The following is a 27,541-nucleotide window of genomic DNA, read 5'->3' as shown; positions in this document are numbered from 1 at the left end:
GAGTCGATCGTCTGATTTGGAAATAGGGTAAACCCTAGATATGAAGTTACAACTTGAAAAATAGAAACCGAACTTCAATAATCCTAATAAAACACAAATGAAGCCCAAGAATACAAAGAAAAATACAAATAAGAGGGGAATCTCACCTTCAATCAACTCGGTTTTAGGTGTTCTTCTCAGATGCGAGCTGTCATGGCCAGAGGGTAAATGTTAGAAACCCTAGACACAAATAATGAAGAAGAAAAAGAGAAGGAAGAAAGAAGAAAAATACGAAGAAGAAGAAGAAGAAGAAAACTAATACGAAGACGAAGAGGAAGAGGAAGAGGAAGAGGAAGAGGAAGAAGAAGAGGAAGCAGAAGAAGATGAGCGGAAGAAGACGAAGACGAGAAAGCAGAGGAAGCAGAGGAAGAAGAAGAAGAAGAAGAAGAAGAAGAAGAAGAAGAAGAGGAATAAGAAGAAGAAGAAGAAGGAGAAGAAGAATCGCAGAATCTTTACCTGTTGCTTCACCGTCGCTGAACCTCGGTCGGACTTCACCGGCAGAATCGCAGGATGATGTGGAAATGAACTCCAGTTGAATCCATCGCTTTTATACGAACCTCCGGAACCGTGACTCGATTCCGGATTAACCTATTGAGGTTAATCCGGATGAATCATGGTTTTTAGTTGGTTACCCTGATTCTACTGGCCACCATGACTCCGAACCGATTTTTCACAAAAATGAACCAAACGGTTTAATTTAAATCGGAAACTGATTCCCTGGGATCTGGTCCGATGGATAAATCGAACCAAACGCCCCCTTAATTGTCGAACTAAATTTCGTGTAACTGGACGCTTATTGATTTATAACAATTTCCCTTATGACAACAAATCTTCTCACTGACATTGAAATCAAAATAGATAATAAATTCAATTATTCATCACCTCATACTCAATAGTTTTTTATTGGTTTTATTCGATTTGGATATCAGATTGGTTCCATTTAGTCTTAATTTTTTTTTTTTAATCGAGCAACCGTAGCCTAGAATTTTCAACACACCACCTCAGAAAGGTCTGTAAAGCAAAGCCTCCTGGGTTTAGAAGGTGGAGGTTTCACGTCGGAGTTCCTCCCACTTGTGGTAAGTGCCGTCTCTCGCCTCTAACCAAAGCCCAACGCTCTTTAGTTTGGTCTGTAGGTGCTTATAAGAGCTTCCCTCTTCCTTATCTAAATGGATTGCAAAATGAGAAGTTCTTCTCTGCTTTATCCTCCACCAGCCTCAAGGCTTCGAGTATCACACTTTCCTTCCAATCTGAGGTGACAGGTATGTGCCTCTTTGCATGTATCCCTCTCTCTCTCTCTCTCTCTCTCTCTCTCTGTTTTATTTTGTTCTGGGTTTCTTTTAATTGTTTTTTTATAGAGATTGAAGCGCCCAAGCTCAGTGAAGCATTTAATTGTCGGCAAAGCATCTGGGTCCAATGAAAATTGTTCGAAGAATGGGTTCCCGATTATGCCCAAAATGATTTTCATGGAGGAGGTAATTATTCTAACACCTTGGGGGTTTTTCTCTGTTGGGTCCATTTTTCTTGTTCCTTATATTGCTCGATTTATAGTTTCTGAAATCGAATTTGATATTCGTATTTTTCCCCAACCTGTGTTTTCTTTATTTATTTATTTATTTATTATTATTATTTTTTAATTGTACTTGCATGTATCTAGCCCCAGGTTATAGGAGCTGAGTATGGAGAAGGTTTTGAGACTTTTAGATTAGACGGGCCTCTAAAAGTTGATGTGGTGAGTAGATATCCAGGACCTTTATGTTTTTATTTGATTACTGTTACAAACTTTTTTTTTTTTTGGTATTTATTAGTCTCCTTATACTCACATGGGGTGTTGAAGTATCTAACATATGGGTGCCATTCTCATTGTTGTAGGATTTTCTGAATGACAGATTGCAAGAGGGTTTCCTGCAGAGGATTCGCTATGCTATGAAGCCAGATGAAGCATTCGGTCTTATTTTCTCTTGGGACAATGTTGTGGTAATGTTTTGATACTTTGGTTTGTGGTCTTAGAGATCTTATAACGCTCGCTTGATTTACTTCACGAATCCACATTATGATTACATACTTTCATTGATGAGTAAATATGGTTGTTGGAGGTGAGTTTAGTCAGAGTTGATGTTAGAATAAAAATTTTGACCAAATGGTACAGAAATAGATCACTTCTTAGGCAGGATCTGTTGGAATCTCCAATTATGTGTGGTTTGTGATAAAACGAGATGTAGGGGGCACAACCCCTTTAGAGAATCTAGATGCTTTCATGTCTCATGACTTAGAGAGAGGGTGTCCGGGAGTCAGTTTTGTACTACGAAATTCAATAATAAACCCACTTTTCATTGGTGTTTGCACAGATATCCTCAATAATAGCCATGGTTCGAAAACTTGCCAAAAAGTTGGATATTTTGGACTTTTTTTTTTCTCACTGAAACGAATTTAACACGAATTGAAAACAATTTCAGTCATTTTGCCGAAATTTTGGTCATTTCGTTTAAAATATTCTCATTTTGGTAAAGAAAATGCAATATTTTTTTCGAAATTTTAGTCATTTCATTTCTTTAGTTTCGCTAATTTCATCCCTTAACCCCCCAAAAATGGCCAAGTGAAAAATGGAAAAAATACACTGTTTTGGAGAAATTTCAGTAGTTTTGGATTGAACAAAACGGTGAAATGAAATGGGTTTTTGAACCTTGATAATAACAGAAGCAGATTGCCTTTCTGTATTCATCGTTATAGAGTGGATGAGGAGTTGAGCTCAGGTCCTTGGAGGTTGTCATGCATCATTAGATGAATTTGACCCTTGTCTATTTTTCTAGGATATCTGTTATCAGTATATGCCACGGTTGGTGAATGAGTTGATTGACAAATACTCCAACAAAGATTCTTATGCCTAGACTTCTGTCTGTTGCATCTGAATTTTCTGCATTTCCAAAAAGGGTATAATTTGGTTAATATATGGTTGTGGTTAGATTTGTTTAGATTACGACTGTTTGGGTCTTGTCTACCCTCTTTGTTATTTTATCATATATTCTTTTGCAGTAAAATCTCTGTTATTTATTTAAATCACAAGTAAGGAAAGATTTAAGGAATTGAATTGTTTCTTCACTTCATTTGGTATCCATCTGTATCACACTTTATATCAAATGTGGGTCCCTACTGGAAATGAAATCAGGATATAATGTATTATTTCTAATTTTGATTATCATTTAGTACTCATGATGTGAAAGACATTTTGTGGCAGCCTGTATACGATGTATTCTTCGCTCTTCGATATTTTTTGCATATCTTAGCTGTTGCTCTTCCAAATGTAAAATAGTTTTTTATTTAATTTTTGATTCCAGTGTGTTGACATTTTCTGTCCCTATTCAGACTGATACTCGAGCCCTGAAGCTGGATACTTGGAAGCAACTTGCCTTCGAAGAAGGTATGCTGGATACCGTGTTTACTATGGAATTAATATATTCATACGAACAATTGTAATTGAAGGATTACATATGTTGATTATGGATGAAGGAAGTAATTCTTGTCCTTTTGGGTTAATTTACCTATTTTTTACTGCAAAATTTTATTGGTCTATTCTAAAATTTCTAGTCCAGGACTGATTATTGGGATTGTCGTCAAGCTGATCTATAAGCAGTAAATCATTCAGACCTACAATGGCAATCATTGACTACTAAAATGTGCTTGAAATATGAGAACCAAACAGAAGGGGAGATTACATACTAGTCCTTGTTTTCAGGATTCTCATCAAATAAGTTGTGAACTAATACTTGTCTTATTTTCTACTCATAGGTATTCTTCTGAAGTCTAGACAGACTGGGTGATGGGTTTATAGAGGCATAGAGGCTTAGGACCAGAAACACAATAATTGACCAGAATCCAGTGAATAAATAATAACCAGGGCTCAAGAATATTTAATAAGAGTATATCAACAACTCAGATGGATGTAATATTCTGAAATGAGGTTGATCACATAGCAAGGAATAACTCTTCAAAAGATGGAGTTGATCCAGTGGTTAGAATTCAAGGAGCAGCACTGTTATAGAATTAGTAACTTAGGATCCTAAAAACTAGAACTGAAGTAACTCACAAAAGATTGGGCAGAAACTGATCAAAACAGGTATGATGACACTAATGGATTAGTGAACAGATCAGAGTTATAACTATTGATCATAAGAGTTCTGACAGATTGGGACTCTAATAATCCAAACTCGGATATTGAATTTGAAACGGTAGTTATGCTTAGGATGACCTTCAGTTGCTGTATTTTTGAATATATATTTGTTCAATGATGGAGTTAAGAAGATGTAGATAGAGAGTTATGAACTCAGTTTCCCACCGAGAACTTGCAAGGATCCCACCAGCCAAACCTTAGAATCCGACTAATGGTGCTGTTGAATCTCATATTAAAACATGTTTGAATCACACAAACCAACTGCAAAGGCCATCTTTATTAAAACATAAAATCAGATGGAGCTCTCTGACTCTTACATCAATATATAGAACCTAAAAGTGTACTTATAATAGGAAAGGAAAGTGTCCTTGAATTAGGAAAGAAAGAAACAGAAAACTCTATCCATAATAGGAATATATGTCACTTATAACTAAAACTCTTGTCTTGATTAGTTAGAATAGGTGTCCCACATGATTAAAACTCTATGCAAAGTAGGAATAGAAGTTCTATTCATACAAGAATCTATTATATCCTTAACAACTAAGTAAATACCAATTACTTTATGAAATAAAACATTCAAACTAAACTAATACAATAAATCCCGTATTCATATCTCTTACCTATAATTTAGGTCTATTAAAGTGGCCTTACAATATAAACCCATTGGACCAAATGCTCAACACATATATAATAGAACTAAAAAGTTGTTTCTAATAAATAAGCTCATTTATGTGATTTATCTGCATCAATTCACCCGGCTTAAGAAAACTTGACCTCGAATTTTGTAGAGTCAAGGGATCAATTGTGTGTGGTGAATATCCATCTACAATCCATAACAGTATTCTGGTAGCTCTTGGGTGTTTGAAATGTAGTCTTCGAAGCGTGGAGCTTTCTCTTCAAAGAACTTTGCTGGCATGATGAACTATATGTGCTCAACCTCTGAATCAATATCAATGTTGAATGCCATATCTATTGAGTCCTCAACTTTAGGAGCCTTCTCAGCGAAGAATTGAGGCACAAACTCTACCTTTTCAAGAATGACGTCATGAATGTTGATGATTTCTTGTGGAGTGTTCTTGACTACCTCATCTTCCACTATATTAGTTTTGTATGCTTTGATTCCTTCAACGTAGACCTCTTCAGTAGAATCTTTTACTTGTTGTTCTTCAGTCATTGAAGTTTCAAGCACTGTCTCTTCTTTGTCATCGTAGTTCATAAGATCACTTTAGCTTCATTTTCAACTTCAGACTCCTTTCTTTGTTTGGTGCTCTCTCGATTTCCTTCGGCAATGCAAATTTGAATTCAGCCTTTGCCCTAACATTGTTGTTTTCAGACTTCTAAGACATTCCAACTTGTGAACTCAACTTTATATATGGTCACTTCAAGTTCTCTTTAGCTTTAAATACCTTTTGGTGGTAATCTTGTGAAGGGAGATCTTTCTTTGGATATGGTTTGGTAGGTACTTGTTCTTTAACATGTGCTTCATCTCTTCCCATATCTTAGTATCGAGTCCTCTAACTCTGAGCCTCTTTTCATAGTCAATTGAAAATAAACAAATCTAAGCCAGAGGTAGTTTAGTTCACATTCTATTTTAGAGTTTCTTTCTTGTTTGAGGAGCACTCATGGGAGCTACAAAATTTTTAGTTGGAGTCAAAATAGTAAGCCAGTGTAATGGGTCACAAAATTAGAATGTAATGTAGAAAATTAGCATTTGTTCATAAATTTTACTTTTTAGTGAGTTGGAGAGTTTAGAAGGTTTATTCTTCTCCCTCCCCCCAACCTTTGGTGAAGTAAGTTATGTTTTTTAGGAATTAGTAAGCTAAGGAGTTCCTATTTTTCAAAAATATGTTGCCTACATAGGGCGTGGAGGCTGGCCAAATTATGTAGTGGGATTATTATTTACTTTCTGGATTTGAAGTTGAATTATTCTCTGATTTTCTGCTCTTTTGGTTGATGCCCTTGTGCCCTTGTGTTCTAGTGCTTATTGTAGCTTGCACAAAACTCTAGGTAAGTTGTTTATTTAGTTATATACTTATCTCTGTCTTCTCATGTTTTCCCACCTCTTCTATTTTCTATTTAGTTGAGCCTGCTACTTGTGGACACATTACTCCTAAATAAGTCACTATCATTTAAACTAATATATATAACACAATATAATATCTTAAAGCAAATATTTTCATCTGTTGTACATTACAAAAGATACTTTGCCTTACTTCTTTGGGCTGTTCAATAAGCATAAGGGTATGCTGTGAGAACTGAAAGAGATGCTTATTGTTTAATGTCTTTATTCTTGGTAAAAGTGTTTAAGAAACTATCAGTGAATTCTGTTGTTCTGGAGCCATATGTTTGGGTATAGGATAGTAGGTCTTTCTACTTCTTGGACGGTACATAAATGAAATCATTGCATATCCAAAGCTTGAAAAGAGTTAAATGTTTGCTCTTGTTGTAACATTGTTCATAAGTGCCTCTCGCTAAGGGACTAGCATTGAATAACAGTGCCTACTTTTACAATAGTGTCTTGTTTGCAAGACGTTGCTTTTGTGCTAAATTCAATATTCAGCAAATAAGCCCAAGTTGTAGGAACCTCAAATCAAGCAAAATATTCATGTGAATTCATTATTTTCTTTCTGAAAAATTGTTACTCAACAATCTAGATGCCCATCTGAATTAAGTATTTTTAACTGAAGGAACTTGGCTGAATCAGTATCTAGCTTTTGCAGTCTTGCTTCATGACCCTATTTTTTTTTTTTTCATTTAGTAAGTCTTAGTGGAGTTCTGCACCTGTTCAATTGATTTTAAGTTCTCAATGGAGTTTATGAAAGTATTGACTTGTTGCAATTATTTAAAGTGCTTGATGGAGTTGACTAAGAGATGGCATTTGGGTACTCTGGTTGTTTCCCCTCTGATACCACTTCTTGAAACCTTAATAGACTACACTGAACTTCAACCTTTCACAGTATTGAAGGAAAAAGAAAATGCTTCCTGTCTACTTTACACACACACACACACACACACACACGCACGCATACACAAAAGTTCAAACATTTGTTGTTTGGTTAATTTTTCTTTCTAACTGAGATTTTCCTGCTTTCAAAATCTTCAATATAAGTATTTTGATTGTCTTGCTGGACAGGATATTCCTGAAGACAGTGATGTGCAAAAATCATTGCTTTATGCAGGTGCTGAGCATATACTATTAAAGGTTTGTGAAGTTGATCTTCTGCTGTCCATCTGGTTTCAATTATTTTATGCATTTGTAGCATAATTATAATTGATGCAATTGAAAGGTTATCTATATGATTTTTAAGCTCAATAATCTTCAGGAAATTTCAAGTATTTGTGCATAAACTACACTACTGCTGGACTGAATCTCAGGCTGCTCTCTTGTCCTGACATATGCAATGTGCAACACAGAGGACTATATGGGGACTGCTATATATCTAAACAACCACTATATCCCTCAATGTTGTCACACAACTAACCAATGTTGAGAAATGAGCCATAAGGAGTATGATGAAACAGGATAAAACGAAGTTATCTCTGATTCCCATTTAGTGGGAAAGTCACTGCCGGAAAAATAAGTCGTGTAAAGAAGAGTTTGTAGGTCAGAATTACTGTTAATGATGTTCAGTGCAAGCGTGGAAAACTTTCTTTTTCCGCCTCTTACTTGTTGGCTATGTTTATTGTTTGTATAAGTTGAAGTAAAGGGGTTCATAGGTCAATTGGGCAAACTTCTCTCTTGTCGGGCTCTTGCCTGTCTTGAGGAAATTTAAAAATTTGAGATGCCATCATACTAGTCTTTATTGAAAATCTATATCAATTGAGAGTACATGATGTCTTTAAGTATTTCAAGACACTTGGAGAACTTAATCTTTTCCCTTTTTCGGTAGCAATTGGATATTAGGATAGCTGAAACCTGTGAAAGAACAAGATTTCACACAGATTTTATAATTTCTAGCTGGTTGTTTGTCTTTCCTAAACTATTGTTTCATATTGAGTAAGTTTTATTGTTCTTTGACAATTTAAAGCCTTAAAAGTTATATTTTGAATATGGTTGTTTAATAATGTCATTATGAGTTTTAACGGCCAAAGGTGAGGGCCCTTCATTTGGAGGATTTTGGCAATTTGGATGGTGTGGACTTCACTTCTCTGTGAGGAAGTGATGTAGCAACGCTATGATGGATCGACCCAAACCCGGCCCAGAATCCAGACCTAAAACCAAATCCCATTTGGGATCAAAGTTACTGATTTGGGTTCAAGATTATTAGAATATTATAGGATTTTATTTTATTTGAGAATATTTGTCTTCTTTTATTTTAGGTTATTTTGGGGTAGCTATTAGGTAAGTAGAAATTTCCAATTTTAGTTTTATTGTGTTTATTTTATTAGGCTTTAATTTAAGAAGCAATTAGGATTTTCTATTTCAGTCTTAAGAATCGTTATTTTGATATAATATAAGTAAGGCATGTAATCCAAGGAATTAGTTTGTTGATTAATGAAGAATGAAGTGATTGTGAAACCCCCCCTGCGTGGCTGTCTTCTACCCCCCTTCCTCTTCTTCTTCCCTGCGACCTCTCTATCTCCCCCCCCCTTTCTTCCTTCTTCTGTGAGATCTCCTCCCCCCCTTCTCTACTTCTTCTTCTTATCCTTATTCTTCACTTTCCTGCTGTATTTTCTCTTTCTCTAGGATTATTCTGTTTCTGGCAACAGTTACAGCTTTACATAAGTTCATTGATCTCCCTTGTGTGAGACCTGCTTAGGCTGAAGATCTGTTCAAAGGTTCCTCTCCCTTGGGTGATTGAAACCCTAGGAGCTTGGCCCTTGTTGAAGCTCCTATAGTGAGATTAGAAGTCATAACCAGATCTGGTATGTGAACCACCGCCAGATCTGTTTCAGCAGTCCTAGGCCTTGCAATCAATGGTCGTCTGACCTTATGGTTGCCTGCAATCAAGAGTCCTGGAGATTACAAAGCTTTGCCCAAGATTTCAGATCGGAAGAAGCCTTGCTTGCTGAGATTTTTCCCCTAGAACCAGCCTCTGAGTTCTGTTCAGAGGTTGAAGACATCCTCACAATCGTGAGGGACCCACCCCCTTTGTTATTCTTCTTTCGAATTTTACCCTTCTCTTCCTCTATAATTCTCTTTAAGCCCCATCTAAGTACCCTTCCTAGTTTACTTTTGACCCATAATCTAAATTCCCAATTGTGTCTTCCCTCCTTAACTGACCCATTCAAATTAGAGATTTCTGGTTAATTACAATAGTGCCACTAATCCTTGCTACCCTCATTGAATTACAAGTTTGCCATTACTTGAGTATTTAGCCTTTGGATAGGTCATTTAATTACCAAATTGCCACTGCTTCTAGTAATTGGCCTCAAATCTCTTACTTGGGCCCACAGCCATCCCTTTGGAACTTTTGGGGCCCACCGGCCCAAAAGTGAGGTATTGAATGAACAAAAAAAGGCCAACGTCTCTCCCTCTCTGTCACAGTTTTCCCTCTCTCTCGTTTCTCATTCTTGCCCCCTTTCTCTTTCTCGCCTCCCCTCCCTCTCACGTCTCTCTCTCTCCATCTCTTTCTCTCGGTTGCCACTTTAATACCTCACCACTGATACTTGTACAAGCTGTTGAAGATTGCTGCATCTCCCTCAAGCATCTTTCAACTCATTAAGGACTGCCATGGCTTCATACGACGTTTCCTTCAACAGCCGATGTGGACTGCATTTCTGCATCTTGGAGGACCTGATTTTCTCCTCTTCTCCTCTTCTCCTCTTCTCCTCAGATCTGAACAGTAGAAAGGTAAGTTGTTTCCCTTTCCACCACCTCACTTATTCCCTTTTACCCCTATCCTCGTGGGTCACCCTTGTAGGAAACCTAGTTGTCTAGGTACCCTCCTACATCAGGAAGGCATTGAGAAACCATTGGAATGATGTGTTTTTTTGCAAAAGGACCAATCAATGTATTAGTCGGGTTATGCTAAGTCCTTAGTGGTGATTATTTATGCTTTGTTATATATTAAGCATTGCATACATGGGCATAACAATCTTGTTTCCCTTGGCATCATGTTACAAATTGGCTCTAGCTGAACTTTTTCAGAGTTTAGACCGTGAGGGCTAGGAGTTAAGAAATGGGCCCGGCAGATATGTAAAATGACAAGCATAAGTCAAGGTGTTGCCTATGTGTCCAGGCGGTTTTCTTTTGGAAGGGGTCACCTAGGCAATGCCTTTGCGCCTTGTTGGTGTCACTTAGTGTTTTGACCCCCTCGATCACCTTGGGTCGAAAGAGCTAGGGGCATGCCTAAAATGACCATAAAGGAAGTTATGAGGAATGACAGGCATAGTCTAGGCATAGTTGTCAAGGGGTCACCTAGGCGACGACTAGGCATCTAGGTGGCCTAGGTGGAGTATGGGCTACTGTCGCCTTATTGCATTGGCACCTTACTGCAAGGCATAACACTTATTTATGAATAATATCTTAAATAAAATATCATTTAAGTAAATCATTTACTTAAGATATTATTCATAAATAAGCAAACACCCCCTATTTGAATCCAATAAAAATAGTTTAAAAATCAAATTCTAAAAAAGTCAACCCCCCAGTCCAAGAATAAAAATTGATTTTTCTGTTGTACGGATGATTTTCAACTTTCAATTGCTGAAGTTTTTCTCAATTAAAAATATTTCATAAATCTTATCATGGTAAAACATTACTAAAAATCAAAATTCAAGTAAACTAATTTTTGGTTTTGATATTCATAAAATTATTTTTAGTTAGACAATTTTAACAACATGGTGCACTTTAAAATAAGTTTGACCGGAACATAACTTTATCATTAAACTTAGGTTTAAGTAATCTTAGACTTGTTGTAAAGCTGGTTTTATGTTCTACCTAATACAAAATGTCTCATGTAAAAATAAAATCATTTGACCAGTCAAACTTACATTTCTCTAAATCTAAATGTTGATTTTTGATGACTTAACGTGACTTAATGTTGATTTTTGATGATTTGATGTGACTTAATGTTAATTTTTGATGATACAAGGTATATGTAGCATACTAAATAATGTTAGAAGGGGTGCGCTTGGTCCAATGGTAAGGTACGAATGTTGTGACTTGGTGGTCAAGTGGTCAAAACAGCCTCTCGACATTCTTGGGGTAAGGTTGCTTATTTTTCGTCCCCCTGGACCTCGAACATGCAGGAGCCTCATGCACCAAGTACACCAGTTTTTTTTAGTAAATAATATTAAAAAAGAGGGAAAATAAAAATAACACTTGACCACCTTGTTCGCCTTAAGGTGGACGACTTGTCGCCTAAGCATTTAGACAACTCTCCAACGCTTTGGTTCGCCTTGGCACCATGACAACTATGAGTCTAGGTCTTGTCCCAAGTATGACGTCAGATAGCGCTGACTGGAGGACAAGGATTTTTATAGACCATCTAACTGAGATTTTCCTGACTTGCTAGGGTGTGCTCTTTCCTTCTACTCTCATCTCTGTTCTGCTTTCATCTATTTTACTTCCTGTTTTCCTTTGTGTTTTGCATGGATCCATGTAGCTAACCCCATTAAGTTGGGTTGAGGCTGAGTTTGTTGTTGTTGTTGGTTGCCTTGGGTTGCCTAGACACTGTGACAACTATGAGCATAAATAGCTCCAAAATTTTCATGGTGCCTGTCTTGTTTATTCTGCCAAGATTTTGCTTTCTAAGAAATTCTTAATTGTGATGCTAACCATCACTTCTCTCTGCCTCCTGATGAGTTTTTGAAATGTGCAGGTTTTGCATTGGGAGAGAGCGAAGAGTGCATTGGATAGATTGAAATTGAGGCTTTCAGAACTATATCATGAGAATCTTCTCAATGTAAGCTTCTAGCCTTCATTAGTTTTGGGTGTATAGTTTCTTCAATTCGTTTGTAACTTCATTGCAATAATGGGTTGATTGCTCCCTTTTGTGCCTTGGCATACCAAACCCATCGATGGATTGGAGGAATGGCTTGATGCAGTCTCCACTGCTTGTACCCCTTGTGCTGTTGTTTCATATCTTGACAGGAGGGTTCTGGTTGAAGCTCTTGAGCAGATGAACCTTAAGAAATATTTCCAGGTATGAGATATTTTCTGGGCATTTACTTATCATGATCTGCTTTCCATAAGCCTTTTATGTAAAGATTGTAACCTGGATTTCAAGGATAATCTATAAATGGCATAGTAGTTGAACAATTGCTTACGATTCATGCTGAGGGCCATATTAAATTCCTCAATCTTATGTGTTGTTCATATAGTTTCATTACCAAGTTATTCCAAACTCAATAGTCTCAATTCCACAGAGCCTTATCCAAATGCTTGGTGTCAGGTACATGAGTTCTTTTTAACCATTCCTCTTTCTATGGTCATAGCTTCTGTGATGATTAAATCTTGATATCTTTTCACACTACCCAGACCCATGTCCTTTTTAGCTTTTCCTTACTTTTTATAGAGCTTTCCAATTTACTCCATGTCACTTCATGCTGGTGGAGTCATAGACTGGGAGATTGTTAGCGAGTTTTTGGCTCAGTCTCAAGTTGAACACTGGGAGGTTGTTATGCCGATATTGGGATATTTGAAGAAGACATGCGTATAATCGTCTTCAAAATCTTTCTGTTGCTTTAGCAAACTGATTCATGGTCTCCTTGTTCCAGCGGTTCTTTTTTATTTCGATTCTCCAATTCGAGAGATTTTTTTTATTAGATGATATAGAAAGATCCCTTATTTCTTTTGTTTAATTGCTCAGGACTTTTCTCCTTAAAGCATAGTTGCTCTCACAACCATTGTAGAAAATTTACCCTTGAGGTTAAACTGTATGCCTCAGTCACATAGCAGTCCAGAAGCTCCACACAATGCTCAATCCTGCTCTAATTCTATGGGTGGCTTCCTCTTCAATCTCTCCCGCCTTATTTATTATCAAATCAAGATAATGAATTTATTTGAGATATCGCTTGACTATCAATCCTAACTCTTCCCTAGACTATATTCTTACTGTATTAAAATTCTACTTCAAATATTTTGTCCATAATCTTCCCTGGTGGGTTCATGGCTGAAAAAGAAAAATGAAAAAAATCCGAAGGGCTAGTACTGTGCTGCTTACAAGGTGTCATTGCTCTCTTTTAGCAAGTGAGGTTTGATATGGTCCTTTTAGCTCTGCCATAGGGGTTGATTCAGAAGCTACCAGGGACTGAAGTTGCCCTTAAGTTTGAAATTTACATGAGGTGAAATTTTACTCGTATTTAAGAGGATAGTATGTGATCATCTATTTTTCAGAACTAAGTTTAAGGTTTCTTTCAGTCAGTTATCATTTTGTTGAATGAGAATGCAATATGGATGCATACATAATAATGAGTAATGCATCTAAACTGAGATTGCCTTGTGTGTGGGTTACTGAATCTCCCTATTATTCCCCCTCTGGTTAGATGTCATCAAATCACTCCTGAAATATTCATTTAATAGAATCTCAATTTGCATTTTGACCTTAAAAAAAAGGAAAAAAGAATATGTTTTTGACAATATGGTCGGTGGAAGGGGGAAAGGACTAATGTGCCCCTACGGTACTTAAACACATATTCTAACACTCACTCTTAAGTTGGCACATAGATATCACACATGCCCAACCTGACTAAACAAGGATGAAACACCTTCCCAACTAACCCTTTGGTGAACACATCAGCTAACTGATCACCAGACTTCACGAAGGGAATACAAATCGAACCAACATCCAACTTCTCTTTGATAAAGTATCTGTCAATATCCACATGTTTGGTACGGTCATGCTATACTGGATTATGAGCAATACTGATAGCAGCCTTGTTATCGCAGTATAGCATTACAGGAAAACGAATAGGTACTCCAATATCATCTAATAACGTGCATAACCACAAAACTCACAATCTCAAATCCCTTGTGCCATAGCACGAAACTCTACTTCTGCACTAGATCTAGTTATAACTTATGTTTTTTGCTGCGCCAGGTGACAAAATTCCCACCCATAAAGGTACAATAACCTGAGATGGACTTTCTGTCAGGTGAACCAGCCCAATCAACATCTGTATAGGTTTCAACTCTGAAATGATCATGAGGAGATAAAAGGATCCCCTTTCCTAGAGCTGACTTCAAGTATCTCAAGATACGTGTAACTGCCTCCATGTGGGAGGAATACGGATTATGCTTAAATTGACTTACCAATCTAACAGCCACAACAATATTAGGCTGTGTATAGGAGAGATAGATTAGCTTTCCAACCAGCCGTTGATAACGGCCTTTGTCTATTGGCTCACCCTCTTTTTTCTTGAGCCGATTATTAGCTTCCACAGGAGTATCAGAAGGATGACAACCCAACAATTTAATTTCAGATAACAAATCAAGGATGCACTTCCTCTGAGAAAGAAAGATGCCTTTAGAAGACCGAGCAACTTCAATCCTAAGAAAGTATACCTTATTTTTCTAAGATCTTTTATCTCAAACACTCGACCAAGAAATCCTCTGAGATGACCAGTCTCAACACTGCCATCTCTTATTACCACAATGTCATCCACATAGATAATGGACATTATAACTTTTTCTCTTGACCTTTTTATGAACAATGTGTGGGCAACATTACTCTACCTGTACCTCACATAGATCATTGCCTTGTGAAGCCTTCCAAACTATGCCCAAGGTGACTATTTCAACCCATAGATAGCATGCTTCAATTTACAGGCCTTGCCTTGAGTTCCCTCACTAGAGAATCCTAATGGAATATTTATGTACACTCCTCATCAAGCTCTCCATGGAGGAAAGCATTCTTTACATCAAGTTGTTGGAGATCCCATCCCAGATTTACAACACATTAGAGTAGAACTCACAAAGAAGTCAGCTTGGCAACCGGTGCAAATGTATCCTGGTAGTCGATTCCATATGTCTGAGTGAACCCTTTAGCCACCAGCCTAGCTTTGTGCCTGTCCATTGAACCATCCAATTTTTTCTTTACCACAAACATCCATTTACACCCAACTGGTCTCTTTCCAAGAGGAAGAGTTACAAGTTCCCGTGTATCATTCTTTTTTAGGGTTCCCATTTCTTCCACCATTCTTGCATTTTATTTTCCATCTGCAAGCGCTTATTGCCAATTCTGGGGAGCACGAATAGAAGAAAGAGAGGACATAAATGCACGATAGGAGGGAGAAAGGGAATCATAAGAGACAACATGGGTTATAAGGTGTTGAGTACAAGTTAATACTTTTCCGAAGAGCAATAGGTTGGTCAGAAGTTGTATCTGATGATGTGTTAGGCTTAGTAGGCTCTGGTTCCAAAGCTGACAAGGGGATGTACAAAAGTGTTGTAATAGTGGTAGTGGTTTGACGTTGCTTGTTTCTGGTGTGACCCCGATGATACACCTGAATAGTGGAATTATCAATCTTCCTGCGAAATTCTCCAATAGTATGTTGGATAGGAGTCATCTCCCCCTGAGCTGGAACAATGATCTCTGTCTCCCCCTGTGCTGGAACATCAATCTTTGTCTCCCTCTGAGTTGGGACATCAATCTCTGCCTCCTCACTCTCTTTCTGAATATCAAGATCTTCAAAGGAGGATGGTGGGTACACTGGTGGAGCAAATAGATTTAGCAGATTCGGAGTCACCTCTTCATTATCAATACCAAACTCCCCCTAAAGAGGTGGCGAGTAGTAGCCAATAGACTCATGAAACACACCATCCATGGTGACTATAGTACATCGAGTAGGAGGATGGTAACATTTATATCCTTTCTGTGTATGGTAATAACCTAGAAAGATACACTTAATGCTACACGGTTCCAATTTCCCTGGTGAGTGATGGTCTTTAGCATAGCAAGAACACCCAAAAATCTTTGGAGGAACAAAAAAAGATGATTCCCTTGTAGAACATAAAAAGGTTCTGGGAATGAAGGATTCGAGTTGGCATGTGGTTGATCAAGTAGGTAGCAGTGAGTACAACATCACATTAGTACTGGGATGGGACTTGTCCGGCAAACATCATTGCGTGAGCAATGTCTATTAAATGCCAGTTCTTGCGTCTAGCCACTCCATTCTAAGCTGGAGTACCAATGTAACTAGTCTGATGTACAATCTCATGATTAGCAAGGTAATTCTGAAATTGGCCCTCTTTATACTTTGTTCCATTATCACTTTGAAGAATTTTCAGAGTAGCATTGAACTGTGTTTGAATCATCTTATGGAAGCGCTGAAAACAACTTAACACCTCATTTTTGTGTTGCATCATATACACCCACGCTGTGCTTGAGTAACAAGCAATTGAAAACAAACCCATTGTTTGCTAGGATAGATGTTCGGCGAGGCAGACCCCATATATCAGAGTGAACCAAATGGAAAACTGTAGAAATTCTTTTATTTGATGGAAAAAACTGGAATGAGTTTGTTTAGCAAGAGTACAAGCTTCACAAAAAAAAAAAAAAAAAAAAAAATCCCTATTTTGCTTAACTAATTGCGGAAATAAAAGAGATAATGTCCCAAGTGGAGGATGTCCTAAAAGACAGTGCCATTGTTGCAGATAAGAGGAAACAAAGTTTAGCTAATGAGAAGTGGTAGAAACCGCAGCCGTAGGGAGACAATCATCATCAGACAAATAGAGACCACCCTGCACGTTACCACATCCAATCAGCCAGATCTTGAAAAAAAGCAGTGGGAAGGAAAAAAATGGTCACTTTACAGTTTAAGTCCCTAGTAAGGCTACTAATGGTTAGCAGGTTAGTAGTAAAATTAGGGATATGTAAAACTGAATTTAATGTGATAGATGAAGAACACTGCATAGAACCCTTTCTAGAGATAGAAGATAAGGTGCCATCTGTGACCCTAACTTTCTATCTGCCTGAGGTTGGTAAGTATTGGTAAAAAAGGTTATAGATGAAGAACACTGCATAGAACCCTTTCCAGAGATAGAAGATAAGGTGCCATCTGTGACCCTAACTTTCTTTCTGCCTGAGGTTGGTAAGTATTGGTAAAAAAGGTTAGAAGTACCGGTCATATGATTAGTGGCACTGGAGTCAATGATCCAAGGACGGGAGACTACCACTGCACAATTACCACCAAATATGATACCTGAATGGGCAAAGTTGGAACCTAAAGGGGTTGAATTGGCAGGAGCTGATGAATTAGAAGCCTTGAGTATGGGCCTGAAAGCCTGGAGTTCCTCCTAGGAGAGACCAATATCAGTTGTAGATGGTTTGTCAACAGTTTTAGCGTAATTATCCTTGTTCTTGGATTTTCCATGAGCGCTTTTAGCTTTAAAGTTAGCTGATTTACCATGAAGCTTCCAACATGCTAATTTGGTATGGTATGGTTTGTTGCAGTGTTCACATTTCATCATCTCCTTGGTAGTGTCACTAGTACGGGATGCTCCCTTAGAAGTAGTGGAACCAGTCTGTAGGGTTGATTTCTCTGTAGTGGGAGGATGAAGCATAGAGTTACGATGACACTCCTCCATATAAACCAGGGTAAAAGATTGTTCTAGTGTAGGGAAGGGAGATCTGCTAAGTACCTAGACACGAATCTGATCATACTCAACAATCAAACTAGCCAAGAAGTCACACACTAATTTTATCCACGTGTTTAGTGTAGGCACTAATGTCTTCAACATTGGTAGGGTGATAATCTACAAAGTGATCAAGCACATACCATAGAGTGCGAAGTTTAATATAGTACTTGGACACAGATAGATCCTACTGAGTAGTGGTACAAACCTTGATGCAGATAAGGTTGCACTTACTTGGTTGGACCAACATGACCGGCTTTGGAAGCCAAGAGCCAAGAGCCAAGAAGAATCGATCCAGCCTGGGTTTTTGGTCCAACAAGGGTTGGAAGTAGTTTAGTTTAATATTATGTCTTTTATTTTATCATGTTCGTTTTGGGATAGGATACGTAAGAGATAGAGATGTAGGAGTCTGTTTCAGTTTTAGAGTCTAAGTAGGAGTCTTATTATTTTCTCTTTAAATACTTGCATAAACTCAATGTTGGGGACAGGGTGAGTTTATTTGAATTAGTTGAATTTGTGTTGTGTAACCCTTTTCCCCCTGCTATTCTGGTTTTTCCCTTCTTCCTTAAGGCCCTCCATCAACTTGGTATCAGAGCAGAAGGATGCCCATCCCCTGTCTCTCTTCTTCCTTTCCCATTTTCTGTTTTGGTTCTACCAAGACTGAGAACAGCAAAAAAAATATAAAAAAAAAAATATCTTTTTTGCAAAACAAAGAAGGCGGAACCCTCCTGCTAGAGTCGAGCAAGCAGGAAAAAAAAAAAAGTTCCTTCGACACCCTTCCCTCTTTTAGGGTTCTACCGAGTGGGAAAAAAAAGCAGCAGCACAGAAAAGGGAAGAAAGAATAGAAGAAGAAGGAGAGAAGGAAAAAACAGATGAAGAAGGAGAGAAGAAAGAACAGAAGAAGAAGAAGAAGAAGAGCAGACAAGGAGAGAGGAGATAGCGAGAAGGAGAGAGAAGCATACCTGGAGTATCCGCGCAAGTCGACCTCCATCGTCTCCTGGCTTTCGTCGGACTTCCTGGAGTAGCGGGACTTATTGAGTTCCCATCTCCAAGCAGGCCTCTTCTGTCGGGATTAAAACCCCACAACCCACGATTCTGTTTTTATTTTATTTTTTATTTTCTCCTAATCCTTTTTTCTGAATTTCCAGTATACCCTTTTGATTCTCCACTTATCCCTAGTTGCCCTTTTTACACTTCACTTCCAAGTATACCTCTGCACCCACACTGATATCCTTTGAGGTATAAAGTGAGCTTCCAATATTTACAATTCTGCCATCCCTATAAAAAAAAAGGAGTTACCATTCTTCCATTGCTCTTTAAACCTCCTTTATTTACTATTTTGCTATCATATTTGAGTATAATCTTGCCTATCTCCACCATGGTAGCCAATAGTGAATTTATTCAACAACTGAACTCCTATAAGGGAGAAACTGATGCAAAAATTAATGCTCTCATTACCGTTGTCACTTCCCTTAAGACACTGATGGAATCTATGTAAGTTTCTATTGATCTTTGGTGCCAGCAGATAAAGGAAATAGTCCCCTTCAATCTAGAGATTCTTCCAACATCACTCCACAACATCTGTCAGTACCACTACCACCACAGCCACCACATCATACACCGCCACCACCACCACCACCTCCACCACCATATGAAACTGGTAGATATGATGATGGAGCGGAAAGAGCAGCAAAATTGGATGCCTTGATTTTTATGGGGATAACAATCCAGAACTATACCTTGACTGGATTCACAGTTTAGAGACATTCTTTAGATGGTACGGGTTGACTGAGGTCCGAAAGATCCTATTTGCAGAAGCTAAATTGAAAGGCACGGCCCGAGTCTGGTGGGTCAAGCAACAACAACAGAACCGAACCCGAGGCATTGGTTTAATCACTACTTGGGTTGAAATGCATGAAGTCATGAACTGGAGATTCTTGCCTCTTGATTACAAGCAACACATGCATCTCAGGCTTGCACAGTTGAGGCAAGAGAATTTGACTGTTGAAGAGTATGTTGTTAGATTTTATTATTTGGCCACTCGTTCTGATTTGGAGTGGGATAAAGAAGTATTGGTGGCACAATTCCGTAATGGTTTGAGCCCTCAACTTGGTTCTTCCCTTGCATCTTGTCGATTGCTTACAATGGAAGATTCCGTACAAATAGCATACCAGGTTGAGGAAAGTCTGAAACGCCCGTACAATCGAAGGCCATTTACAAATGTTTTTCCTAGGGGTCCTAGCTCTATTTAGCCATAGTCATCTCCACAGGAAAAGTTAATTAGCAGACCACATGCTAGTGCTTCTCTATGTCATCTTCATGACCTAACCAGCTGTATTCTCCACCTCGATGTGATTTAGACATGTCATCTTCACGACCTAATCATCTATACTCCCCACCTCAGCGTGATTATGACAGGAACTCAGTATTTCCAAATGAGGCTATTCAATGTTTCACGTGCAAGGGGTACGGGCATTGAGCTACTTAATGTTCTAACCGGTTGTTAGCGTACATCGACTAGGACAATTTTATACCCTATGTACCAGAAGAGTAACCAAAAGCAAGAACAGTAAATCTGGAGGCTGAATGTGATCGTGAGCCTAATGAGATTAATGATGGTGAGCCTCAATCGTTCTATGTGATCTGTTGTCTTTTGACTACACAGAAGATTCCCGAGGAAGACGATTGGCGCCATAATAGTATTTTTTAGACCAGGGTGATGCAATGATAGCTTGTTTAATATGGTGATTGACCTCGGTAGTTGCACCAATGTTGTTGCTGAATATGTTGGTCACAAGTTGGGCTGAAAACTGAGCCTCATCCGAACCCTTACAAGGTTGGGTGGGTGAACAATAATAATTTGAAAATTAATGAAAGGTGTTTGCTCACGTATTCCGTTGGTGGACTGATTGATCAGTTCAGTGTGATGTTCTCCCTTTGAAAGTTTGTCACATTCTTCTGGGGTGCCCATGGTTGTTCGACAAGAGAGCCAAGCACTGTGGATATGAGAATACATACTCTTTTCAGCATGGTGGCCTTGAGATGAAGTTTCTTCCGGTAAAGGATCTTCCCCCTCTCGAACTCACAAGGACAACTGTTACTTTTCTCCTCAAGCGCATCGATTCTGATGGCATTCTTAGACCTCATCCAAATTATCCAAACTTGACGGAGTCTAGTTCTTTTTAGAGGAGGAAAGTTGAGGTAGATAAGGCACGTGGTTGGACTAGAATGATCGGCTTTGGAAGCCAAGAGCCAAGAAGAACTGGTCCAGCCCAGGTTTTTGGTCCAACCAAGGTTGGAAGTAGTTTAGTTTAATATTATGTCTTTTATTTTATCATGTTTTTTTTTTTGGAAGAGTCTTTCAGTTTTAGAGTCTAATTAGGAGTTTTATTATTTTCTCTTTAAACACTTGCATAAACTCAATGTTGGGGACAAGATGAATTTGTTTGATTTAGTTGAATTTGTGTTATGTGTAACCCCTTTTCCCCCTGTTATTCTGGTTTTTCCCTTCTTCCCTAAGGCCCTCCATCAAACCTTCTTGCAAAGATCAAATACCTAAGCATCATTCCCTATCTCTCCATACATTTTCTTGGTAGCAACCCAAATCTAAGCAACAGTTTCGATCAACAAGAATCCTTTAGAAGTAGATTGATGAATAGTAATCAGGAAAGACATTACCAGAGAGTCATTAGTAATCCATTTGCCTAAAGTACCCTCTGCAGAGGGTTTATTTGATTTGCCTATGATATGTCTGAAATAACCTAGAGGGGGGGGGGGTGAATAGGTTATGCTAATGAAATTTAAACCTTTTCGATTAATGGTTTCCAAATGTGATTGTAAATTAAAACTTGCGGAATAATAAGATAGACACAATCACACAACACCAAGGTTTATAGTGGTTCGACTCAACTTGAGTCTAGTCCACTCCCTACAAGTTTCACTTGTAAGGTATTCAACTAGCTCTCCCTTTCAGTACAGTAGGTAGGGAAGAAAACCTTTATAGAATCTTGTTTAGGACAAGAGTATCCTTACAATCTCCTTCAAGGTAGAGAGGCACCTCTTACAATCTTGTTTTACGGTGGAGAGACACCTAACTCCTTTTAAGATAAGAGGATCCTTACACAGTCCTAATTACAGTTTAGGAAAATGTAAAAGTAATAAAATAAACAAGTGGAATAGAATTGTTCGAGTTTACCTCGTGCGGTGCGTGCAAAAATGAATAAGCAAATGTATTCTTGAATGCACCTTTTGTAGTCTCCCTTGAGTATGGACTGGTGAAGGAGACTTTACTGAAGTTCTTGAGTTCTTGGAGAACGTGTTTGACTTCAATGAATGAACTCTTTAATAACAACTGTTGATCCTCACAAATGACTTTAATATGATTGCTAAGAGCTCTCTTAATTGTTAATTATTAAGTTCATTAGTGGGGTATTTATATAGGCAAAGACTAGGCTTAATTAGGGTAATGATATCACCCAATTTGGAAGGAGAATAATTTCTAACGGATAGAAATTTTCTCAACTGGCAGTTGCTGCTTCCTAGTCCAGTTGTTCAAAACTAGCCGTTAGACTCAAAATATAGCTGTTATATAGCCGTTGGGGGTCTTTGGAGGTGAACCGGCAGTTGCCGCTTCCAACCGGAAGTTGCCGGTTGCTCTCTGTGGGCTGATCAATACAAAGTCATTTGATTCGGAATTGATCCGGCTAGCCTGTTCAATTTTCGGTTAAATCCGACAGTTGTTGGTTCCATCCGGAAGTTGCTGGATGGTTGCTGTTTCCATTTTCTGATGGAAAAACCATCACAGAGATCAAGCGGCAGTTTCCGGTTACATCTGACATTTGTCGGTTGGGCTCTGTTTTGTGTTTTAATTGCCTGGCAGTCACACAAGAGAGTCAATATGCCTTGGGTTGTTTTCATGTGTCTTTTCCATTATTAAAATGCATGAGTGCATGAGTGTAGTGCATGTATGTGTAAATTACAACCTAATCTAGAAGTCATTGAATTCTTCAAGTCTTCAAGATTCTTTAAGAGTCTTCAATTTGAGTCTTGTAATCTTCACCTGAAGTCTTTAATCAACTTCTAATCTTCAATGCCTATATTACGTCTTTGAGCTTCAAGGATGTGGTCCCTTACACGCTGCTTTAATGATGTGATCCCTTACACGCTGCTTTAATGATGTGATCGCTTACACGATGCTTCAATGAGGTGATCCCTTACATGATACTTAGATAGTTATTAGAACATTACTTGTTTGTTATCATCAAAACCATTATGGAGAGGGATGTTCCTAACATTGTCAAGTGAGACCTCTACCAACAATGGTAAGATAGGTATATCTGGACCAGATTAGGTAATTATTTCCCTCCAATTTCACAGAACTAGTACCAAAAGGCATGTATTCATTATGACCTTACCCATCAGATCTAGAGGTTTCAGTAGTTACTTTAGACATGATGGCACCAAAGGGAAATCGACAAATGAGTGGGAGAAATATCAGATCTTCAAAACCAGTCGTTAGAAAGGGCCTATACTTGGATCGAACTGCCCAGTAAGGGTACTGAAGCACTCCTCCAAGTTATATCTGATTCCGATGAAGAACTGATGAGACAATCCAATTCCTAAAACCCTAACTTTGGAAAATGATGTGGATCACACACACAACCTTGGCAGATAAATCCACAAGGATGGTTGATCTCCTCTATAAGGATGAGGAGGATCTTCTCCAAATATCATCCGACTCTGAGGAAGAGAACCCAAAAATCGATGGGATCAAGGTTTTAGGAGAACACCCTAATTCCTGAGAAATCGCAAGTGAAGATGGGCTTCAATCTTGCAAGTAGTGATGAGTCCTCATGGTTTAAAGTATCTCCGATACTGACACAGTACCCTCCAATAAGTATCTTAAATTTAGCTGATCGATACGGCAACCGATTCCGATACTTTTAACTTTTTATCTTTAGCATATCTTAGCATATCTCCAATATGATACCCTCAGATACATATCTTAAATGTAGCTGACCGATACGACAACCAATACCGATACTTGCATCCTTGGTCATTCTAGGTTGCTGTACTTGATTTTCAATAGATAGAATTTTGTTCTTAGAAATAGGAAGAAACAAACTGAAAGGAAGAATACAAAATCGCAAAGAAGGGAAGAACCGTAGTTGATTCTTGCAAGGTTTTGGGTTTAAAACATTCAGGTAACATGTGGGACAACAATTAGACTCATATGAATGACCTCATTAGTGCTGTCCTATGGGGAATTAGGAGACGAAGGTAGGAAAGGATGGAGGCTTGTGAAGAAGATGGAGGATCAGAAGATGGGCTTGCGATTTTGGGAAGAAGAGAAGAAGGGGAAGGCTGAAAACCTAGATCAGAGAATTTGTGCTTTGATACCATGTTAATAACATGAATGGGGAGAATGCTTTGGTGATCTAACTGATCAAACAAGCCCTTTATTTATAATAAACAAAGAAAAATACAAAATTACAAGTAAGCCCCCCCATCCAGCCGACCCGTACTAAATAGGGTCGGTGGAAGGGGGAAAGGACTAATGTGCCCATGTGGCACTTAAGCACATATTCTAACACATCTACCTCATAAGTAATGTTGGCTTTACTATTTCAGTATTGATCTCCATACTCTCGCCTGTTAAAAAATAATGCATTTACCTTAGCTATTAAGATAAAATCCATTCAATCACACTGCTGCCTCTTCCTTCACTTGCCTCCTTTTTGTTCTTTGTCTAGACCTGAAGATCTTGTCATAAATCCTTCTTTCCCAATTTTATTTGTTCATTCTTGTTCTTTTTCAAACAGGATTACCTTAACAGTGTGTTAAACTACAATATATGCCATATTCTCCCTCACATTGTCCCTATTCTGATGCGGCCCCGGAGGTTGGAAAGCCTGTAATAGCGTGAAGGAAACAAAGAGAAACAAGTAGAGGGGAAGGGAAAAGGAGGAAGAAGAAGCAAGGGTGGAGAGAAATTAGGTCAGTACCCGAGGGAAAAAGAGAACTGGTTGAGGTAGAGAAGAGAGGGAGGAAGAAGAATGTCTTGAATTTTTTACTTAATTCTTAAAACCACAATTTTTTTTACTTCATTCTCTATTCAATTCTCCATCGTATTACATATAAATTAGAAGAAAAGACATTTCAAATAGAAACCTGTCTACTAAGAAATTAGAATAAACTCAAATTGGAAACACAATATAATATCCTACATAATCTACCCAAGTAAAGAAAATATGAAATAAAAGATTAATCCTTTGTAGTCTACCAGCCCCTTTTAGACCAGAAAACCAGGTTTTGCTGGTTGCATCTTGGCTTGGGTCTCCAAAGTGGATCATTCCGGTCTCCGACCATGCTAAGGCAACTGCATCAGGTTCCAACTTTGAGATCTACTATTTACAACAGGGATGGTAGATAGATATGGTGGCCTAAATAAAAAAAAGGGGCCAGTATCCAGTGTTGGTCTTACCTATGCGGGGTCCTGAGAGGGTGACTGGTAAGTTTGGAGACGATCCTAACTCCTAACCTTCTGCATTTTTGTGCAAAGTGGCCATTCTCAAGATTCGAACCCAGGCATTTGCCCTGGCTGCCCAAACCTTTTGCCATTGTCGTACTTAAATCTTATTGAATTATGGGTGTATGCTGTGTTCCTCTATACTTTTGCTAGATTGGATGGTTTACCATTTGTGCTGGACTTCTACAATTTTGTAATTCGACATTAACAATGGGGTCACATTAGTCTGATTCTTAAATCTTCTTGGCAATGCAGGCAATCGTAAGTAAGGAAGATGGAATGGAGTCGATAGCTCATAGATTCCTCTCTGCTGCAGTAAAGGTATGGGAGCTCTGAGTCAGTAGCTCAATTACCTCATATATCATTTTACTGGTCCATGTGACCTATATATTGGAACTTTTTCTTCTAGATTTCTTCTATTTTTTGTATATATATATATTTTTTGGATATATATATATATATATATATAACGTGTTAGCAACTGAATGTGAGCATTTGTTGTCCTAGCGTATTTTTCCATCAGATACTACCAAAACATTTTAGTGGGGAGCCTATGGTGCAACAGTTAAATTGCCTATTGCAACATGTTGGTCACAGGTTCGAAACTTGGAAACAGCCTCTCCTGCGAAGCAGGTGGTATGGCTGTGCACATCTGCCCCTCACAGACCCTGCAGTAGTGCACTGGGTTGCTGTTTTTTATACTCCACAACATGGGATAAAAACAAGAAAGCCTATCTGAACTACTTGAATTCAGCTCCACTCTACATGAATCCTGCATTCTGTCAGAATACATAAATTCATGTTTGAATGGTTGGCTAATGGTCATGTCCTGCTGAACTAAACTGGCAGTGCAAAAATTTAGAGGCAGAGGCACCCAAACTTAATGTGTAATGTGTCGACTGACAGAAACATGAAAAGAAAAGAGATCCAGCCAAACTTTATCAGGAAAGGAATAATAGATCAATAACACCTGAGCATCAAAATTTGGAACTTTGACATTTTTTTTATTGGTATTTGCAGATATAAGTCGGATCATTTGCATGGAATACTTAGTTGATTCTACTTGACTTGGTTGAAGCATAGAATAAGCTTAATGCTGACTTTAAATGATATTTTGCTTCAAAGGATCAAGCAAGATAGAAGAAACTTTTCGAAGATGAGGTTAATGGGACAGAATCCTTGTCTGATAATGGTATATTTGCAGTTGGACAGGAAGCCATCGAACTGTGTGGTGTTTGAGGATGACCCAAGAGGCATAACTGCTGCTCACAACTGTACAATGATGGCTGTGGCATTGATTGGTTCTCACCCTGCGTATGTATCTCATTCGTTTGTTAATTCAAATCGCCCTTTTTTTTAATGGCCTCATCTGTATATTTACTGTTTTTGTTGGTTACAGTGGCTGTGACTTCTCAATTAATTTAGTTTAAATTCTGATGTATTATTGATCTTGAGGGGGCATGAAAAGTGAAATGTTAATTGAAATTATAGTGATGGAGGGTATCACAATCCAAAACTTAACTGGATACTTCGACATTTTAACTGGAATGACATTTAGTAACAGCCTTTATTTGCACATTTACTGTGGTTTAAGGTCTTAAGGTCTTAACTATTCCAAAGCTGTTGTTTACTTTTAACAACTACTCTGTTAGAAAACCTTTATAGGACAAAGTTTCCCATGACTGTGCGGTGAGGTTCACCGCCTGATACTGGGGTTGATAAACCTCCGTGAGGTGTGTGAATCTGCCAAAATTACCCCCACCCCCACATTTTGGAACCCCTCTGGGCGGTGAATATCTTCCAATTCACGGTGGGCATAGGGAAACTCAGTCCATCTTTATATGCACCAAGTTTCCCAACACAATGATCTGTTTAATCTATGTTTTTTGGCCTTTTAGTTGCAATAGATGATTTTGAAAGTAATGGTTGATATTGAAATATGCATAGCTGACTTCATTGTACTTAACCGCATGCAGGTACGAGTTGGTTCAAGCTGATCTTGCAGTTGCCAGTTTTAGTGAGCTTTCTGTGATCAACCTTCGAAGACTATTTGCTCACAAGGGCTCTACATTCATGGATCTACAGAGGCAGGTCATAGAGAAAATCCCACCCAAGAGAAGGGTAACCGTTGACACTATTTTCTAATTCAGTTTCATAGGTGTTCACTCTGTATTAAGTAGCCACGAGGTGTACAGGAGTTTTTTTTTTTCCAAGTATTTGGTTTTCTTTTTGTAAATAGATCAGTTGAAATATATCAATGTGAATGCCCCCTTTTATTGTGTTTGCA

At 38.3% G+C, this 27,541-nt stretch overlaps 1 protein-coding gene across 1 annotated transcript; it reads left to right on the top strand.

Annotated features, from left to right (window-relative positions):
• The first annotated feature begins 1,205 nt into the window (after positions 1–1,205).
• Positions 1,206–27,541, top strand: LOC122065532 (5-amino-6-(5-phospho-D-ribitylamino)uracil phosphatase, chloroplastic-like). The gene is made up of 11 exons (XM_042629331.1): positions 1,206–1,265; positions 1,395–1,511; positions 1,700–1,768; positions 1,909–2,013; positions 3,400–3,468; positions 7,338–7,406; positions 11,971–12,059; positions 12,159–12,294; positions 25,510–25,575; positions 26,459–26,568; positions 27,231–27,541. Exons 1-11 carry the CDS (start codon positions 1,206–1,208, stop codon positions 27,397–27,399), a joined length of 1,059 nt encoding a protein of 352 aa, XP_042485265.1. The 3' UTR covers positions 27,400–27,541.

The sequence above is a fragment of the Macadamia integrifolia genome, unplaced genomic scaffold, assembly GCF_013358625.1.
Source record: "Macadamia integrifolia cultivar HAES 741 unplaced genomic scaffold, SCU_Mint_v3 scaffold205, whole genome shotgun sequence".
NCBI lineage: Eukaryota > Viridiplantae > Streptophyta > Magnoliopsida > Proteales > Proteaceae > Macadamia > Macadamia integrifolia.
The sequence above is the reverse complement of the archived record's forward strand: the minus strand, read 5'-3'. Positions and strand labels throughout refer to the sequence as shown.

What these genes read in the sequence shown, in the direction of transcription:
- LOC122065532 (XM_042629331.1), top strand. Translation starts at nt 1,206, where the DNA reads ATGGATTGCAAAATGAGAAGTTCTTCTCTGCTTTATCCTCCACCAGCC. An exon ending in ACCTTAAGAAATATTTCCAG is followed by an intron (nt 12,295 to 25,509) that starts GTATGAGATATT and finishes TTGGCAATGCAG; the next exon opens with GCAATCGTAAGTAAGGAAGA. An exon ending in TCCTCTCTGCTGCAGTAAAG is followed by an intron (nt 25,576 to 26,458) that starts GTATGGGAGCTC and finishes GTATATTTGCAG; the next exon opens with TTGGACAGGAAGCCATCGAA.